The following is a 21,430-nucleotide window of genomic DNA, read 5'->3' as shown; positions in this document are numbered from 1 at the left end:
CCCTGTATATGTGAAGCACAGTTCCTAGCACATAGTAGGTACTCAACATATTAGTTCCCTTCCTCACTCCTTCCTTTCCTCCCAAAGTGTGTGTATATACAAGCTGGGGCAAAAGTAGGTTTACAGTTTTTCCTATGGAAAATAATACAATAATTAATAAATAGTAATATAAAAATGAACTCTGTTTTGTGTACTCACAACTGTAAACCTACTTTTGCTCCACCCTGTGTGTACTGTATATGTGTGTGTATATGTCTAAAATTCAAAGTATACTAAAATAATAAAATTATATTTATAAAGCTTCTTTCCTCTAAGGAGATCATACTACTTAATCTATTTTCTCTACTAATCCCACCAAATCTCTACCTATCATTATTACTTTACTTATTTTACAAATAAGGCACTCGAAAGCAGCAAGCTGCTAGGGTGACATGCCCAGAATCAAATGGAAGTCACTGCCAAAACCAAATATAAACCTTGGTCCTTTTTTCATCTAAATCAACCTTTATCCTCTCATATGACGCAGCCTCCATAATAAAGAACAGATCATTCATTTTTTATCTGGAAAACTACCAAGCGTACAATTCAGTAAGGGGCCTCATGACCTTACCACCTTGTCAAAGGGAAGAAAGTATATAAAAAATGAGGTTTGCAGGAGCAGACGGTTTTGGTCCGTCAACTTTCTCTTGGATTACGCCCATTAGCTAACATAAAATAATGTAAAATATAATGTAACAGAGCCTCATGTCTTTGGAAATTCAAGTTAAACTCACTGATCCTTCAAACTAATATACACGGCACCAAGAGTGATCGTTAAGTCCTGCTAAGTCCTGTGGGGCTGCAGAGGTGCGCATTATGTGAACTAGATCTTTGAAAGGCAAACATGATACACAGTCAGGCCACTCGAAGGGGAACTGAAGCCAGCAGTGAGCATTCAGCAGCATAAGTTCATAGCTTGGCAGAATTCTGGAGCCCCGAGAGGGATCTGGCAGACCACTGAGAGCAGCCCCTTCATCTAGTGTAGGAGCAAACCGAGGCTCAGGGAGGTTAAGTGGCTTTTCCAAGATTTCACAGACAGGAGAGCAAGAACTAAAAAATATACCTGCTGACTACTATCCATTCCACTTGCAAATCTCGCTTCTAATGTCCATGAGTCCACTTAGCAGGTTCCAGAATTACACATCTGTTCCGAGAGTACAGGAGAAAGAGCCTGCACGCTGATAAAAAAACTTGGGGTTCAAATCCTGACTGCCACTTACTGACCATGTGATCTTGGGCAAGTCCCTTTCCCTTAATTTAAGTGTTTTCATCTATAAACGGTGGGTAATAGTACGCTTCACAAGTAAGCTGCAGGTAATATAAACAAAGGGCCTAGCATAGTCCGTGAGTTCCATGAAGGCAAACATTAGGTCTGCCCGTTCCCAGCATTCAGCACCAAGCCTGGCACATGACACATTTGCAGACAATTGGCTGAGCAAATCAATGAATTAACCAAGCAAATAGGTCCTGGACTTGAACCCAGGTCTACCTGATACTTAAATACTAGGCTATATCGCTTCCAATTCATATGATTTCAAGGCAGAGTGTTAATTGTTACAGAGTACCGAGAACACAATGAAATAAGATTGCCATTTTCTGGTCATAAAGCAGGAAAAAGTTCAGTGGGGAAAGTTCCTGGACTCTCAGTTTGGGGATTAATTCTTGTTGCTAACCTGGGTGCATCTTGAGGCTTTGGAACTAACTAAACGTGGTTTAGGCCCCAGCTACATGATTAGCAGTGTGAACTTGGAGATGTTACTTTACCTCTCTGAGCTTAACTTTCCATACCTGGGGGGAAAACCTACCTGGAGGGGATGGTATGACAATGAGGCAACACGTGTAAAAGAATACAGGATAGTCCCTGGCTCAGTGGATAGAGCGTTAGCCTGCGGACTGAAGAGTCCCAGGTTCAATTCTGGCCAAGGGCACATGCTTGGGTTTTGGACTCGATCCCCAGTGGGGGGCGTGCAGGAGGCAGCTGATCAGTGATTCTCTCTCATCATTGATGTTTCTATCTCTCTCTCATTCTCCCTTCCTCTCTAAAATCAATAAAGACATATATTTCTTAAAAAATACAGGGTAATATGTGGCACAGAAAGACACTCGACTAGTGTTACACTCCTTTCCCCATCCAGTTATTTGAAAGCTTCATTCATTCATTTCACTTAGGTCTCCACTCAAATGCCACTTCCTTCCTGAACCTCTCGATCCACAATAAAACCCCCAACTCCCTCTAACCCCTTATCCTGCTTGTTTTTCTTCACAGTCCTTACCATCACTTGGTATTACATTATGTATTTCTTTGTTTTCTGTTTACTATGCCTATTCACCTATAAGGTAAGCCCAGGACAGGGGCTTTTTGTTGTTTGTTGTCTTTACTGCTATATCTCGACAGCTAGGAAAGTACCTGGCATGTAGTTAGTGCTTAATAAATGTTTGCTGGATGATGGAATGAATTACTTTAATGCACTTTGTAGGAATAGGGACTTAAAGATAATTAAGAAATTATGCCCTGTTCTCAATGGTTAGAGTGCCAGCCTGTGCACTGGATGGTTGTAGGTTCATTTCTGGTCAAGGGCACGTATCTGGGTTGCAGGTCCCCCGTGCCCGCCCCAGTTGGGGTGCTTATGAGAGGCAACCAATAGATGTGTCTCTGTCACGTTGATGTTTCTTTCTCTCTCTCTCTCTCTCTCTCTCGCTCTCTCTCTCTCTCTCTCTCTCTCCTGCCCCTTCCTTCCACTCTCTCTAGGATCAATGGAAAATATATCTTCACTCCTCAGGTGAGGACTAAAAAAAAGGCTAATTAAGAAATGAGATTACGGAGGAGAAACTAATTCTGCCTGCTACTGAATCTGAGCAGGCGGAAGATCCATATCTCACCTGGACTACAGCAGCTGCCTCCCCACTGTTCTCCTTGTGTCTACTATGTTCCGCTACATCCCATTTGTTGATCAACAGCCAGAGAGACCCCCAAAAGTCAACATCAGATCGATCAGGTCACTCCCCTGTTTAAATCTCTCCAATGTCTTCCCATTACAATTAGAATAAAGCCCAGACTCCTACCGTGGCCTGACCATCAGCCTCTACTCACTAGTCCAACCCCTTTTCCTAACACTGTCTCCTCCCTCCCTGAGTTCTGGGCACAATGGCTTTCTCTTTCTTAAACATGTCAAAATCTTATCATTTTTTTTCTTTTTTAATTTAAAAATAAACATACAGTAGCCCCCCCCCCCCACCTGCAGGGGATATATTCCAAAACCCCCAGTGGATGCCTGTGCATCGTACTGAACCTTACACATAATATGTTTTTTCATAAACTTACATACTGATGATAGAGTTTAATTTATAAATCAGGCACCGTAAGAGATTAACAACAGTAACTAATATAAAATAGAATTATTATACTATAATAAAAGTTATGTAAATATGGTCTCTCAAAATATTTTATCATACTGTACTCACCTGTCTTTACAGTTTCATGGGTAGATGATTTGTGCTTACTACCATAGATGTTAGCAACCACAGCATCCGATTTTTTTCTTTCTTAAGTTGAGAACTTTCAGCTTTTCAGTTAAAGGAAAATGTTACAGCTTCTCTTTGGCATGTCCAAATTGCCAGCATCACTACTCCTGCACTTTGGAGCCATTATTAAATGAAATAAAGGTGACTTGAACACAAGACTTCAATACCACAAGTGGTCGATCTGATAACCCAGACAGCCACTAAGTAACTAATGAGCGGTTAGCATACACAGCGTTGATACGCTGGGCAAAGGAATGATTCACATCCCAGGTGGGATGGAGCAGGACGGCTTAAGATTTCATCACACTACTCAGAATGGCACACAATTTAAAACTTACGAATTCTTTATTTCTGGTATTTTCCATGTAATATTTTTGGGCTACAGCTAACCACAGGTAAAAACTGCTGAAAGCAAAACCACAGATTTTTTCATTTAATACTCTAAGTTCTATATGTTTATATAATTAACAATATCCTATTCTTATGCTTAAAATTCTTCAACAAGCAAGGACTAAGGTAAAAATAACTCTTCAAGGAACATGGCTTCAAGGAACATGGATTCGAGAGTACAAGTATCGAGGTCTTTGTGCTGGCAGTTCCCACTCCCCGAGGCTGACTCTTCCTCCTCAGTCAGCTCTCAGCAAATGGTATTTCCTTAAAGAGGCCTCCCAGGCTAAAACTGTCCCTGCCACCATCGCCCTCAGCAAGTCACTCCCTACTAGGTCTCACTGCCTTTTCTTTCCTCGTAGCATCTCATTATCTGGAATGCCTTTATCTGCTTATGTGTCCCATCTTCCCCACCAGAGCATAAAGTACATGAGGTCAAGGACTTTATCAGGTTGACTGCTGCATCTCAGCCCTCATACACAGTAGATACTCAATAAATGTTTCTGAATCAGTAAAAGTGGACCTTAAAAGATGCTGGAATTTGCCAGGAGGAGTACAGGTAAAGTATGCTATCAGCCTAATAGTATCATGGGTGTTGGCTTGCCCAAGGAAACCAACATCAAAATATGTAAATTTCAGCCAAACTTACTTGGGAATGGGTACCCGAATTAGTGTCCCTTCCACTTCTGGGTTCAGATTCATTCCACTTTCTCTTATAGCCTTGATAGCTGCAGCTGTACACTGAAAACCAGATCAAAAGGTAAACAGAATTAGTAAATAATTATTACCAGATGCAAGCCCTCTGTCGATAACTGGCAACCCATCTTGGCAGAACATGGAAACATTTAGTTCTGTTACCAGTAAGATCAGGAAGTTACATTGGTGTAGAGTGCTTTGATCAAGCAGAATAGCAAACTATGTCCACTCCTGGTACCAGTGTACTGCGGGAGGAAAAAAAGCAAAGAGAAGGAAAAAATAAAAAGAAAACAGCTCTGCTTCTTTGAAAAGATTTCAATGGTTTGAGGCAAGACAGATCAAAACCACAATAAATCCTCAAGGGAGGGGGGCTGGTCTGTACAAAGATTGGTGTAAAGACAGATGAAAGATTTTATACATTAAAAATTCCAGTTGACATTTTACACTCAAAATATACCCGTGCCGACTTGGAATGAGTAAATAAATTTAACTCATTCGTATCTACACACACAGCGACCTCACTCATGCTTTGGAATGAGCAACGGCTCCCTGTGGGTGTGTGCTCCAGGAAAGAGAGAATGGTGTACTGGCTGCAAGCATGGACTTTGGAGTCATAAAGAGCTCAGTTCAAATCCCAGCTCTGCTTACCATGTGACCCTGGGCAACAAGCCTGACCTCTTGGGCCTCCATTCCGTAACCTGAGACCACATGGTACATACACCTCAGAGAGGAATGAATGAGGTAGCATGAGCAATGCATCTTGCTCTGTAACTGGCCCACAGTAACACCTAGGGGAGTTATTACATACATTTAGCATATAGAGGTAAGAATGCACAAAACCCCCAAACAAGGCTGAGTGTATGTCATCACGTAGCTGATGCACTGCTGTCCTGCCTGTCACCCTCCCTGTCATCCTCCAGGGTCTTCTCTGACACAGTCCGGCTAACGGGCCAGGAGGCGCACTGGTACTCTGATTTCCCAAAGCGCGTCACCTCAAGCAACAATATAGCCACACCTGGCATGCAATCCTAAAAGGTGAAAGACAGCAGTGTGGAAGAGAGATGCTTTCATTGGCATGACAGTGTGAAATTCATGAAAATGAGGCCTCTGATATTTTCCAAAGAATTTTAGGTTTGACCAGAGCCAATCCACATCACTTGGATTCACAGGACCAATTCTCGATCTGGAGTTCCTCCCTCGACTTCTGGTTCAAAAGAATGGGGTTTGTGTCACACCTATTTGATTTTTCCAGGGTTTGCTTTGGTTTTGAAAACTTCTCTATTTCATTTTTAAATGGCTTTAATTCTACAGAGACATGAGGGGTAATCGTAGGTGAAAAGATAAACCAGAACTTTCACATCAGATGAATCATTTCCATGGGAGGCTGTACACAGAATCTAATAGTGTGGCTACTGCTTAAAACAGTAAATTTTCTTTTTTAAAGAATACATTTTTATTGAAACATCAATAAAGGAAGGTAGAGGGAGAGACAGAAACATCAATGATGAGAGAGAATCACTGATTGGCTGACTCCTGCACTCCCCCAATAGGATTGAGCCTGCAACCCGGGCATGTGCCCTGACCAGGAATTGAACTGTGACCTTCTGGTTCATAGGTCGATTCTCATCCACTGACCCATGCCGACCGGGCTAAAACAGTAAATTCTTAAAATGGTACCTATGGCCACAGACTATTGGAGCTGGAAGGGACTGTGACAGCCAAGTACAGTCCCTTCCTCTTGTATATAAGACCTGTTGGATAAAGTCACATCCCTAAGCACATATGGTCTTCCGGAGAGCCGAGAGCTGGACAGTGAGGACCTTACCCATCACACTTCCACTTACTGGCAGAGTTAAGAGGAGACAGTAGGCTCCTCAACTCTCAGTCCAATGATGCTATTCTGTCCATATTTTCTTCCAGATCCCCTAGCTTAAGTATTTAGTAGCACAGGGGATTTGACTTTTTTTAAAAACAGCCCAAAATAATTTGGAATTAGGTCTGGTGTTTAAAGGGTATCTAGCTCCTTTAAGGGTATCTTAAGATAAAGAGTATCTTAACTAATAAAAAAAAAAAGAAATTAAAAAAAAAGAGTATCTTAAGATAAAGGTAAATAAAAGAGCTAGATAAAGAAATAAAATATCCCTCTGCAAGAGAACAGCCATTTTCTTAATAAAATGACACAGATTTTCTACAGTTAACAATAAAGGGAGAATCTCCACTTTGAAGAGGTAGCCTGATCTCAAGTCTCCCAATCCTTTTCTGATGCTTCTCACTGAATGACTGACAACTCACTGTGGTAACATCCTACCACCAGCCCCTCCCTTTCACAGTAGGACCCCAGTGCTTCCACACAACCTTCCCCGGTGGGCACCAGAGCACCTACAGCGGATACCCAGATGGACAGTCACTATGTCTCAATAGCTACATCTTCCCAGTACAAGGCTCAGTGCCAGGCACATGGCAAGCGCTCAGTAAAAGCTTGCTGCATGAGTATATTAATAAACTGACTCAGATCTATTAGACAAACTCATCTCCTTACTTTTACTTCTTATATATAACCCCCCCAAATCCTTATTTTGTACTTTACTTGTTCTGTGTCCTTTCATATGCAGAAAAAATGCAAATCAGGTTTCATTTTGAAAAGAAACCTACTAGAAGAGGTAGTTCTAAAACATTCTAAATATGTATATTTTGGTTTGATGTGGTAGGATGCAGAAACTCAGGGAATTACAGTCATTTTCCCAACATGACTTCTGAACTACTCAGGGCTCAGATGAAAAGGAATATATTTCTATCGCATTTCCATCTTTTATCTTAGCCTTTGTCCCCTCACTGGAGGGATGCTCACCAGTACCCCAAGGCAAATAGAAAGTTCTCAAATGGCAACACTGACCAAATGATTGTGGCTGCTTGGAGAACTCTGTAGAGAGAGATCACAGATCCCATCTGGGGCCAGGCAGGAAGGCGTGCTGTCATCAATTAGCAAAGACTGCTACTGCCATTCTTAAGTTCATCTCTGCTGAAGGACAAGAGGTGATAAAACTTTTTTGGGCAGGTCAAGTCCTTAACCCTTTGGGTTCAAGTCAACTTTGTTAGTGCCATTTCAGTGACTGGCCTTCCATTTCCTTTATATCCCAAAGAGTCCCTCGAATGTAAGGCCTATGAAAGCAGGAACCTTGTCTGTTTTTATCATCAGGGAATTAACTCCAGCACCTCAACTAAAACTTAATATCTTACAGGAACTCAAAAAGTATTTGTTGAATTAATGAATGAATGGTTAAAGGAGCACAGGCTTTAGTGCCAAACAGATCTACGTTCAAATCTTGGTTCTGTCACAACGGTGTGAACCTCAGGGAGATATTGTACTTCTCTGAGCCTCAGTTTTCTCATTTATAAAATGGAACATATAATGCTTAATTTTAGAGAGTACCTAGAAACAAAACATGATCACGTAAACACAAAACATGAGAAAGTAGTGCCCGGCAACACAGGAGACACTCAATACACGTTGGCTTTCTTCCTTCCACAAGGGAAATAATGGCGCCTACAGACTTTTCTTTTTTTTTTTCATTTGCTTTTTCAAATCATGCTTTGGTTTTTTACTCCCTTCTTTTCTTTCCCATCATTAACTCTAGCTGCAGGCAAGTTTATGGAAAGCAGCAACTATGTGTATCATTTATCAAGCAGGACACATGTTAAACAAATGCAACACAGTTTTCTGTCTTCAATGCATTTGAAAGGATTATGCATGTAAATCTGCATCGTGTCACTACAGCATGACACAGAAAAGCGCAGGTTCGGAAAGAAAGCCAACCGCATGTGAAACAGAAAGGAATTACATAAACACAGAGAGGATTAGCTCAGCATTTTGAAGCTATGAACCTGGGTACTCAATGGACAGCTTCTAAAGTGAAGGAAGGAAATGTTTAGTTAAGACTATTTGTTTAATATATACACCAGATGAGATAAAGGAATTCAAAAGACAATGTAACTCACACTTCCTCATTCTGTCCTTGTAAAGAACCTCTTGACTGAGATGCTTGTAAAAGTTTTTTGTGGGGGTTTTTCTCCTTTAAAACCCACAGAATTTCAACTTGGAAGGCAGAGATGCTTTGGTTGAAAAATGAAGATATACTCTAACTTCCTAAGAAAAAAATTAAGCAGTTAATACCTCCTCCTACCTCATAAGATGCGCTGGTGGCCAATCACGCTTCTTCTGTGAATGCCATTTGCGATTTAATAACAGAAGTGGCTGGCTCTGAAAAGCAATCTGCCTGATGAGGTCTTCAAGCTGTGTAATTAGGAGGCTATTCCCTAAATTGGCCTGCAGTGCCAATGGGATTAGGTGAACCAGGCAGAGAGGCCTCAGCAGTTCAGAGGGGGCCACGAAGGGTAAGAGTTGACTGTTCCCTTTTAGTCCATTTCTCAGCTCCTCAGTAACAGCAGGATTGAGAGCCTCCCTTCCATCAACCTAATAACAAGTATTCATCCATTTGTGGAAAATTTACTGAGTGCTTGCATGTATGTGCCAGGCACCGTTTTAGGTGCTCAACACAATGGGTAAGTTAGATATGATTCCTGCATTCCAAGCTTACAATCTAGTGAAAGTGAGATGGAAAATAAAGATATAAATATATAATTATTAATAATGATAAGTGCAATAAAGAAAAAGAACCGTGGTCTATAAGAGAGCTTAGTGTGGAGGAGTGGTTTCGATTGGGTAGATTAGGGAAGGCTTCCCTGAGAAAGTGACATTTAATCTGTGATCCAACCAATGTCACCCCAATAAATAAAAATAAATGGATATATATATAAGTATATATAGCAATATAGATAGATATAGATATATAGATATAGATATAGATATAGATATAGATAGATATAGATATAGAGATATAGCAATTAGCCAGTCAACAGTGTTCTAAGCAAAGGGCAGAGCCCTTGCAAAGCCCTGAGGATGCAAAGGGTGTGGTGTGTTTGAGGAACTGAAAGATCAATTTAGCTAGAGAGGTGTATAAGGATGTCAGTAGCACAAGACTGGAGACACTGGGAGACACAGGCAGGGGCACATCATGCAAAGCATTCTAAGCCACAGTAATCTTTTTCTTTGATACCACTTGAAGCCATTAATAAATGTAAAGCATGGAAATAACATAATCCAATGTATATTTTTAAAAGTTCGCTCTGGCTGCAGTATGGAGAAGGGAATGGGGGAGTAAGGAATTCAAAAGACACATGGTCTGAACGTGTTCACAGCAAGGGCTTTTTTCTTACTCATATCTCTAATCCAGTCTGCCAAATCTAGCATGTTCACCTTTGGTCTATGTCTTTGGGACAGACACACTGAAACAGACCATTGGAACAGGAAGGGACTTGAGCGTCCTTCGCCTCACATTAACAACAAATGAGGAAATGGCAGCCCAGAGAGTGGAGCAAGGTCAAACAGCCAGCTAGCAACGGAGATGGGACCGGGTTCCAGGTCCTCCAGGACTTCAAATCCAGGCCCACTCCCACGGGACCACTAAGAAGAAGCCCCTTCTCTACCTCAAATTGACTTCCTATCACAGCCTCAAAGTGGCAACAATAATGCAGCCCACCTTCCAGGCTGGGGAGCACTGTGCTCTGTACAATACGCTGCAACGGTCAGTCCGGTGTGAAAGGAATGTGACCTCCTGGAGGATTTGCTCCAAACACTAATGCAGAGGTCACAAACTAGTGGCTCGTTAATGTGGTTTTTTCTCACAATCTTAAAAAAAAAAAAGTGAATTAGTTATCAATATTTAACAAGAATCTTATATAAAAATGTGGATTATTGGCTTCTTCTGGAAATAAAAATCATAATACCTGGTAATGCTGATTGCCAGGCCTACGTTTCTGGGCAAAGGCTGCTCGCAGGGCACAGGCTCCCCAGTTTACCACAGTCCCCTCCAAGTTGGCCAAGCGCCAACCACTGCATCGCCACCATTGTTTTTCTTAGATGGGGCCTGCTGCAGTAGTCAAATTACTTGCCTGGCTTCTATAGTGTTTAGCAGAAAAGGAACTTAGAAACAGGAAAGAGCTTTTCCTTCTCCCTAACTTTCCTCCATTTTGTTTCATCCCAAGCTGGAGGGAATACTTCCTGCTGCCTTGACCCAGCCTCCTCCTTCCAAAAGACAGCATGAATAAGGACCTGTGAGCCAGGCCACCTTACCTCTGGGAAGCTGGCCATATTCACCAAGATCAGTTGTGGCGACTTCATGGAGATCTCGCCAATCTGGTTTAAAGCAAGTTTCCCATCAGCAGTTACCACAGTGATATGATCAAGGGATCCTAAAAAAATAAAGAAAAAATTATAGGGTCTTAGAATTCAGAAGGGCCTTAGAAGCCCCACACCTAAGTCCCTATCTACTTCAGATTCAACTAATATTCTGGGTCCCTTATCAATGTGGCAAGACCATTCCAGGGGCTTTCACAGGAACAGCAGCGTCCCGTGATGGAAACAGCTTCGACATACTGAGAAAACGAGGCTGGAATTCCTACCAGCAACCAGGGTGGCCAGCCATCCCGGTGTGCCTGGGCCTAACAGGTTTCCTGTGACACAGGACTTTCAGAGCTAAAACTGGAAAGAGTTGGTCACCTCTCCAGAAACTTTGCCATTTACTAACCATAAAACCTCAGGCAAGTTACTTATCTTCTCTAAACCTTGGTGTCCAACTCAGTGAAACAATAACTTACAGGATTAAAGTGAGGTTTATAGCTAAATATAAACAATCAAGTGTGTAAGCACCACAAAATAAGCACACAGAGAGGATATCTCTTATTAACCCTTAGTTCTTATAACTACTCTGTAGCACTGTATTACGATCTCCACTTTACACAGAGAAAAATGAGACGTGGGAGCTAACAAAAAATACTCAAGAGCCAAGCTTCTGAAGGCTTGGGGTGGAGTGGGGTGGGGGCTGGGTGGACGGGAAGAGGGGAGAAAATAGGGGACGTCTGTAATAATGTCAACACAACAAGAACAAAAAAACCTTGAAAAAAAAAGCCAAGCCTCAAACTCAGGTATGCTAAATTCTGATCCCAGTCAGGGTTCTTCCCCTTTTACCAGTGGAACTCAAATGCATCAGAATCACCAGGGAGCTTTTTCATTTAGATTCCTGGGCCGCACCCCAGAGATCCCCATTCTATAAGGGATTGGGAGCCTGTGATTTAGGGGAAGCCTATAATTTTTTTAAGATCACCACATGATTCTGACATGCAGCCATGTTTGAAACCCTTTCCTTATACCACCCACCTTGATTTTGGTACTTAGATCCTCTTTAGAAAAAAAACAAACATACACCAACTATTAACACTTAACTGTTACCCTAGATCTGATCTTCTTCCACATCTGAATTCTAGAAAACCCTGGGCAAAATTTTCAGAAACCCAATAGGCAAGCAAATAAAGCCACGGTTACAGATAGAAGAGGGGCATTATTTAAAATCCCTAGTTTCCCATTCAAATGAGAACTAGAGGGGGGAAAAAAACATACTATTAACAGTAAGAACACTCATGTAGACACAAAGAGAAAGGGGTGGGTAGGAAGGGGTCTTTTAAACAATGGGGAATTGTTAGAATAATGTAGTACCACACTATGGCCCAAAGATCTACGTAGAAGTACTCAACCATATTGAATATCACCACAAAGAGAAGGTGGTTGATACCATTGGCTTTAATCCAGAAAAGCTCAAGAGGTATAATAGCAAAAGTTTCCTTGATTCTGAAGACAAATGTCCTGGGTTCAAATACTAACTCTGCCACCTCATGATTGTGTGACCCTGGGAAGATCCTTCAGCCTTTTTTGTGTCTGTGTCCTGATCTCTAAATGGGGCATAAAAATTGTATTTATCTCAGAGGGTTGCTTGAGGATTAAATGAAAGAGTTTACAGAAAGCACTTATAACTGTGTCCTGGCATATATAAGTGCCCCATAAATGATAACTATTATTATTACTTCTTGACTTTCCTATATTTTACCCAAACTAATCTATTTATAATTTCTCTAGTACAGTCTGTTCTTTCTTGCCTCAAGACATTTAGCATATATTTTTCCTTGTCTGTTCAGATAACTCCTGATCATTCTTTAACACTCAGTTATAATAGCTTCTTTTAAAATATATATATATACACATATATATATTTAAATTTTTTTATTTCAGAGAGGAAAGGAGGGAGAGAGAGAGAGAGAAACATCAATGATTAGAGATAATCATTAATTGGCTGCCTCCTGCACATCCCTCAATGGGGACTGAGCCCGCAACCCAGGCATGTGCCCTGACCAGGAATCGAACTGTGACCTAGTAGTTTCTAATCTCAGAAGTCTTATCTGACCTCCTAAACTGTATTACAAACCCCCTCGTGAGTTCCCAAACATCTTATGCATCTATAATAATGATAGCCAATATTTGCTGAACACTTCCTATGAGCAAGAAATTGTGCTAAAAGTGTCTATAATTGATATGTTTTTATTATTACAATAACCCTGAGATAGTTCCACCATTTTACAGATGAGGAAATGGAGGCACAGAGAGTAACTTGTTCAAGGTCACAAGAGCTCTTAATAATGGAGCTTGAATTCAAACCCAGGACTGACCAACTCCTAGCTAAGGTCTTCACTCTGCTTTACTATAATTTTACACATTTTGGATTAACTGTGTTCCTTCGAATTAGGGCTCTGGGAAGGTGGGAGAATGTCTTTTCTCTATCTACAGCACCTATTAATCAGCACAAAACAAGTGCTCAGTAATGCTTTGATGAATAAATGAATGTATATTTGCATGGATGAATGAGAGAGAGCAAGAATGGACAAACGAATAAACCCATATCTTAGACAACTATTAAAAACAATCAACTACCTTGAAGATAGAAACTGTTGGTAGACAGATGAAGGTGTAAGAAGAAAAGTGCCTGCTGGTTCAGATAGTAATGAAAGATGATATAGAAGAATCTAGCCAAAAAAAAAAAGACTGGCTACGTTCAGCCTGTTTCATCCAGTCCCTTCATGGCCCCAAGTTCTACGTACAGCGTTACACAAACATAACCCTAAAGAGAAAGAAGCAAAGAGGAAATACCAACGGGAGGCCTTTTGAAAATGGATCTTAATTCAGCCTTCCTGGTTTGCCTAAGATCCTCTGCCACAGGAGTCCCAACATGGGCTTTCCCAGTATGCAGCGTGGTGTTCCCATTCTCTAAATCCGTATCGACTTAATGTATCAAATCCTTTTCCCTCAATCTGTCCCCAGCGAGAATCTCCCTTAGCCTCATTCCTGCCCCTCATTTTCTCAGAGGTTAACTTTTAACAAATTACACTCCCAACCTCTTTGCAGGCCATCATCTTTTTAAGTTCAACAAGAGTGGAGCTTGCTAGCTAATTTTAAGTATCACATTTCTCCCTGAGCTCCTCTCAAACTACTCTCTGGTTTCGGCTGCAGAATGTTAACAGGCCAGAAAGCACAGGGGAAACAAAGCACTTTATCAGTTTCATACCTAAAATAATAAGCAAGTTTAAAATAAACAGTTGGGAGAGATTGAATGGCACGCTCTACTGTCAGCAAAAGCAGAATGCCCCAGTCTAAAGGTTGACAAATGACGGAATGGTCTTCTGGTTTCACACTGGATCTTGTCGCTGAACTCAGGATGTTTCTGCTGGTGTTATAAATGGAGCTGTATATTTTTCACTTGGTTTTATTAAGAACAAGCTCATGAAATATTTTCTAGTTTCCTTACAAACTATTCAAACCAAGATGTGAATGGGAACCGCCCAAGCTCCCACCGATATCTTCAGAGGGGGTCCCAGGCTTGACTCTAGGATGATGACAATTTCCAAAAGGCCAATTTTACAGCAATTGGATTTTTCCTGCCTGCCTGCCTGCACCATTAGCTGACAACTCACTTCTTCCATCACATCTGCAAACAGTTCGCCTAGACAGTTCTGACATTTCCCACTTAGAAAAGCCACTTTCAGGAAGTTATTAACCTAAACGTAATCTTCCTGGTCAAACACGGGGGTACAGAAATGCCTCAGGTGGGCAGGTTTGCCGCCAGTTGGTTCCCAGTAAGGGATAAGAATGGCCAAATAGGACAAATTGGAAAAAGTCAGACCAAAGATGTCAGCTACTATGAGACTAAATACCTAGAAGCATATATAGTTGTTTATTATTATCATAATAAAACTCCCAATTTTTTAAGAGTACCATGAGAGCCAAGAGCTTGCCTGTTTTATTCACCACTGTGTATCAGTACAATGCCTGGTTCATAGTAGACAAATATTTGCTGAATGGATAAATAAATGTTAACTACGTGCCAGTCACTGTGTCAGAACCATTACATATGTTACCTCACTATTTTAATATGCACCCCAAAGCTATAAGGTAGGAATTAGACAAGGAAACGGAGGAACAGAAAAGTACAGTGGTCGCCAATTAGTAAATCTCAAAGCTGGAATGAAAACGCAGCTCTGCCAAAGCCATGATCTTTCCCCCACGCCCTTCTCCAAAATACTGGTTCAGTCACTAACCTGGTGAGGTCCTTATATTGACAGTCTTATTGAAATTATCCTTGAGTGCTTCCATCACAGACTTCATTTCTTCTTCCACCTCTTCCAAGTTGATTATATCCTCCACCAAGGCAGTGTTAAGATTCACTCTGGTTTGGGACTGTCCTTTTCCTTTGGCTAAAAGGTCAACATTCAATGAATAAAAGAACAGCAGACAATAAACAATCAGTGAAGAAGTGCCTACTATGTGCAGGGCAAAATTCCAAGTGCTAGAAAATTATAGAACATTATCACTGCCCTATAAAAAAAATGTCTACATTTACTGAGAGTCTACTAGCGAGCATGGTGCTAAAAGCACTTTCTCAGACACTAGTGAAGGCACAGACTTTATACAGAGATACCCCAGGTGAAAATCCTGGCTATAATGCAAGCTAGCCTTATGGCCTTGGGCATGTAACTCTACTTTTCTGAACATCAGGTTCCTTATCTGTAAAACAGGGATAGTATCTATATTGCTAGGTTGCTACATGGATATAAATTAAGTAATTCAATACCTAAAAGAGCACTATCCACATGGCAGACACTCCATAAGTGAATTAATTCCTTGTTTTTTTCAGAAAAATAAACAGAAGATGAGAAAGTTAAAATGACTTGCCTAATATTATAAGGTCATGAAAGAGTAAAACCAAGATTTGGTCCCAGATCTTCCTAATTTTAAACCGATGAACTTTTCACTGAGCTGCCTCCATAAAGTCTAATTGGAGATACAGAAATATATTAATTAATTATAAAATAAATACTAAGACAAGGATATGCAAAGTATCTGATAGCTGCTACCAACAAACAGAACAACAATAGTTCAGAAACATTTACCACCACCAATGGTAGTGACAATGGCTTATATTTTAGAAAATTGACAGCATTGGAAGCTAACTAAAGTTCTGTTTTATGTCTAAGCCATCATGGCAATTTTTCATACACATTCTGACCACTATGGTGAGTAATACAAATATTTTTGAAGGGTAAGGGAAGGAGAAAAATAGAAAAATATTTAAATAATATCCTACAGTTATTTCTTAAATAATCAGTAAACATTTATTGAAATTCATTTACAACAAAGACTACTAAACATCTACCATGAGCTAGATCCTGTGCTATTTGTACAGTGCATATCTCATTTATGTACCTCACGTTTCCTCATTTGCAAAATGGTGAGACCTGTGCTTCACTGGATAATTATAATTCCTTCAAAGGATAATTATAAGGATTAAATTATTAAATGTAGGTGAATTTTTTAAAAATTTAATACAACATACAAATCAAAAGTTAATACTGTTGTCACTATTAAGAGGACATGAGTCTTCTATGCATTAATAATCTTTCAGTGACTTGTTAATTTTACTATTAACAGAAAAGGGAAGGTTTGCATGAAACCATATAAGGAAAGTCAATGGAAAAAAATATTTAGCAGCATATTTCTAGCACCATCCTTGGGAGTGGACTCCCTGACCCACCACTTCAAATAGCAGGTCTGTTTGACAATTTTCTGTCACTCATTTATTCAACAAAATTTTTTGAAGCATACTATATGTCAAGCTCTGTTAGATGCTAACCAAGAAAAACATAGGCCCTCCCCTCATTGGGTCCAGCATGGAAGACATATAACAAACAATAATCGAACCTACAATGAATTAACTAATTAATGAGTACTGTGCTAAGTACATCAAAGGTAAAATAACAGTGCGCACGAGTGCACGTAACAAGGGACCTGACCCAGTGTAAGAGGTCAGGGAAGGCTTCCCTGAGGAAGTGACATTTAAGCTGAGATCTGGGGTATATCAAAGTCTCATTCTTGGATGACACAAACCATTAAGATCATCCATCTAAATCCATAGCTCTAATACCCCTTACCCAACAACCTTCTGGTTTTAATTTTACTTCCAACATAGATCTTACTATAAGGAGAAAAATGGGTTGATCCCTGCCTCAAGCATTATACCTTTAATTCTCAATTTAAAGAAAGAAATTAGGCATTTCTGAGCTATGGTAACATATGAGCAACATGATAATGAGAAAACAGACCCTAGGTTCTCTATCACTGTGACCTTTTAAGCTAATCAATTGTATTATGTGAGAAACCATTTCCTCATGTGGCAAGGGGAGAAATTCAGTACATCTCTGATGTCCTTCCAGCTATGATAATTCAAGGGCTAAATATAAGAAAGGGGTGAGGAGGTCAGATGTCTCTACCTTTGGCTTTCTTGGTAGCAAAATGACGGGTTGGTATAGCTGCATAGGCCACGTATTGCCTGTGGTCATTTTGTCTTCCACTCACTGTCTTCAGCATAACTTCCGAAACAGGTCTGGTCAAGGCTGCAAGGGAATTGCAAAAGGCAGGATGGACCAAGCGGAAGCACCTTAAACCCAAGGCCATGACTGAAGACAGTCTATGTGAACATCTAAAAAGAATAAGACAAAAACAGATATAAATAAAACAGACTCTATTACAACTTCAGAAAATAATCTGTATCAATTATCAAACAACTCCTATAAATTGAGCTATGTGTTAGGCAATTTAAATACATTATCTCTAATCCTCCTCCCAACAGACTCCAAGGAAATATGATTAGCCCCATTTTACAGGACAAAGAAACTGAGGCTCACAGAGATTTAAGTAACTGGCCCAGTCTGTAAGACTCCAAATCCCCATGCACCAAATGCTTCTTAGTACACAAGGAACACAGAGCTAAGCAAATGATGCTGATTAAATCCTTATAGGAGAAAAGGCACTACTATAAAAAGGGAGGGCAGAGCGCTGGAAGAAAACTTTAAATAAGAAAACAATTTCAACAGGCATAAAATGACTGGAAAATTCACACGACAGCATTTAATTAAAATTTTCTTTGGTTCCTTATGCACTGATTACCAATTAGAATGCACTTTAATGTGAGTCTGAAGCATGGTTGAGGTTTGAGGTCTTCCATGTTACAGAATTAAAGCTCTGGAAAATGCCACCCTTTTCTGTGCTAACACAAGTTACACATTATACTTCTGAGGTCTTTGACTATGGAAAGATGCTAGAGTCTACAGCTACCTCTAGGATAAAACACAGTCCTAGCAAACTGACAAATGTGCTTCTGCCAAGAATCGGGCTATTACTCATCTAAAAATTAAGAACAATTAGCCTCAAATACCTGGAAGCTACTGTCTTTGAAAATCAGTCTCATACTGCACTAAAACGAAACAAAATTTCATCCTCAAATTTTGATGTAGTACAACAGCCTGAATAAGAACATGGGTTTTGCAACCAGGAAGGCTTGGAACCCATTGCCAGCTCCATCACTCACTAAATGTCCCTGAACATCACTGCACCTTGATTTCCTCAGCTGTCAAATGGGGATATAGTTATTTCTTAGGGTTGGGAAGAATAAATGAGTTTGTGCAGATAAACACTTGGCCCAGTGGTTAACAGACAGCTGGAGCCCCCAAAAGGGATATCTACTGATCGCTTTGACACTTTTCCTTTCAAAGACTTCCACGACACGGTCAGACACAATAAAGAAATCTTGCATGTCACTACGGATGTACTGGTAGCCCAGAGTCAGTCAGATCTGGATGTAAATTTCAACTTTGGGCAATTCACTCCATTTTTCTGGGTATAACTTTCCTCATCTGCAAAATGAGAAAAATATCCTGATTTTAAAATGAGATGGTGAATACATGTAAAACACCTAACACAGTGCCAGGAACACAGCACCTGCTTAATAAAAGCTATCATTATCATTATTTTTTAAAAGAGCAAATGAATAGCACAAAGGCAAATAACTTCTCCTGATGGAATTTTTAATAGCAAGAGATGCCAGACGTCAGGGATCAGTGTGTGCAGTCAGTAAAGATAGATCTGGACAAAACAACAACAACAAATGAATAGCATTTCCTCTTCTTTAATTATTATCAATAGTTACTATTAATTGAGGTCAGGCCTGGGTTGCTTGCTTTATCCATATTATGAGTATTTCACTTAATCCTTTTACTAATACCACAAAGAAAGTATAATAATCTCCATTTTACAGATGTAGAAACTGAGACTCAAAGACATTGTCACTGTTTAAGGGCATGGAGCTAATAGCTCTGCCCTATTTCAGCCAAACTGTTCACAAAAGTTTGGCTCTAAGTGAGGTTTCTATATCTAGGTTTTTGCCTAATATAGCCAATGCCTAACCCACACTTACATCCAAATATGGCTGTATAATAATGTGTGTTTTTTGTTTTTTTAATCGACAAGGTCTCAATCTGGCTACTCCATTTAAGACAGGTTTCCTGGTGTTCCTGTTGCAGGTCATAATACCAATCCAGAAAGCAACAGGAAATCAAAATGGGTTAGAAATAAACAACCTTTGCCAGAAAACACAACACCCAAAAGCAGACCCAGTACACGTGAACCGGAAGCCAACTCTATAAATAAACCACATTGCTGAAATGCTTTAAGGCGTAGATTTTAATTGCACAGAAGTCAGGAAATTTCAAAGTGGAAGTTCAATAAAGGCAGTCCCTTGGACCCTTTACCTTAAGGATATGCATATTAACACTCAGTTCAGCACAGATGAAGTCAAGAAAAGCAACTGTTATGGGAGCCCAAGTATTATCCAACAAAATTAACCTATACTCAGAAAAACTGTGGCAGGAAGCACGCTGTCTTGAACTAGAATCTCAGCCCCCCACCACCACTTACTAGCTGTATGACCTTGGGTAGACCATTTATCCTTTTTGAGCTACAGTATATGGTACACCGCATCTTTATCGTGGTGGTATTAATGAGCCTTTAAAAAGATCATTGTTAACACTAATAATGAAACAATAGCTACTACTTATATAGTGATAACTATGTGCCCGAAACAATTCTAAGTGCTGTACTGCATACATTAACTCATTTGAGCCTTTCTATAGAACCTACTTTAACAATATCAGTTAATATTTGTGTAGTTATTTGATGTCTAATTCCCTCCACGTTCCTATAAGCACTATAAGGACTGGCCTATGGTTGTCTTGCTCACTGCTGTATCCCCGGTGCCTAGCACAGTCCCCGGACACAGTAGACACTGAAAAAATGAGTTGGATACATGAATGAAAGTCTAGAAAAACTAAGTCCTTGCCCCAGGTAACAATGCTGGCACCAGAATGAGAATCTAAACCTCAGACAGTAGCTCCTGAGCTCTACTTCCCAACACTGCTTCAATTACCTTCTCGTTTGCCAGATTTTCACCTTAGATAGCAAGGCATGTTTTCCTCTAAATTCAGGGCCATGTAAAGTTATGTATAGTACCTGACTATATACAGAAGCAAGTCCCTGGCACAGCCACAGGAGGGATAAGACACTTCCATAGGTGGAGAAGGAGCTTTTGCCTAAGAGGTAGGAAGTCTGGATTACAATATTCCTCTCTCAGCATTCTCTGCCAACCGTCCTTTGTTTTCCTCAACTACCTTTCCAATGATAAGACTCTCCCAGATTCTGAGAAATGCAATAGGACGTGGTGAAAAGAAAAAGGCACCACACTTAGAGAAGACCCGGAAGCGAGTCTTGGTCCCAGCACTCCCAGATTCTGAGAAATGCAATAGGACGTGGCGAAAGGAAAAAGGCATCACACTTAGAGAAGACCCGGAAGCGAGTCTTGGTCCCAGCACTTACTAAGATGTGACCTTAGATAGGTCAGACCCTGGGACCTTCGTCTCATCTGTACCGTGGAGGTGATAATTCCATTTGTGGAGCAAATGAGATAAGGGCTGCAGACGCACTTTGTAAACAGAGGAGGGATGCTGAGATGACAACCGTCTTGCCACGGGACGGGACGGCACAGGGTAAGGGTTGAAAGTTGAGGCTTTGGAATTTAAGCTCCATTAATTACTAGCCACGTGACCCGGGTAAAGTTTTTCTTTTTTTCCTCTGCGCTTCCGTTTCCTCACCACGGTAATAATGATATCTATACCTGTGGTATTGTTCTGGAAACTAGTATTCCTGCTAGGTGATGGGCTATTAAGTAGCGATTACAATTTAGTAAGCGACCCCCAACACACACATCAAATGCTCGAAGTTCCTAGCTGATGACACGTGTTCCGCCCCCAACCCGTGACACCGGCTCTGATGCTACAGGTCCCGCCCCCAGCCGTAAGGTCAAGCCGGACTGGATGGGACTTGTCGGGTACCACGATCAGGCCCCCTACGGTCCCTAAGAAGTCCTGGGGTAGAGATCTCTGGCACCGGGAGCCCGCGCGC

The 21,430-nt window shown here is 40.6% G+C and overlaps 1 protein-coding gene across 2 annotated transcripts in view; it reads right to left on the bottom strand.

Moving 5' to 3' along the window:
• The window catches only part of MRRF (mitochondrial ribosome recycling factor), a 41,593-nt gene that overhangs the window by 20,000 nt on the left and 163 nt on the right, over nucleotides 1–21,430 (bottom strand). The window contains exons 1-5 of one of the 2 annotated variants that reach the window (XM_023755962.1): nucleotides 20,846–21,306; nucleotides 17,410–17,618; nucleotides 15,181–15,336; nucleotides 10,835–10,953; nucleotides 4,598–4,689 (exon numbers count right to left, since the gene is read on the bottom strand). In XM_023755962.1, the coding sequence (XP_023611730.1) occupies nucleotides 4,598–4,689; nucleotides 10,835–10,953; nucleotides 15,181–15,336; nucleotides 17,410–17,593 (551 nt within the window). In that variant the 5' untranslated portion in view covers nucleotides 17,594–17,618; nucleotides 20,846–21,306. Of the gene's footprint in view, nucleotides 1–4,597; nucleotides 4,690–10,834; nucleotides 10,954–15,180; nucleotides 15,337–17,409; nucleotides 17,619–20,845; nucleotides 21,307–21,430 lie in introns of those variants that run through there. The other variant, XM_006091128.3, reaches the window with a different exon arrangement.

Source organism: Myotis lucifugus, unplaced genomic scaffold (genome assembly GCF_000147115.1).
Source record: "Myotis lucifugus unplaced genomic scaffold, Myoluc2.0 scaffold_87, whole genome shotgun sequence".
NCBI lineage: Eukaryota > Metazoa > Chordata > Mammalia > Chiroptera > Vespertilionidae > Myotis > Myotis lucifugus.
The sequence above is the reverse complement of the archived record's forward strand: the minus strand, read 5'-3'. Positions and strand labels throughout refer to the sequence as shown.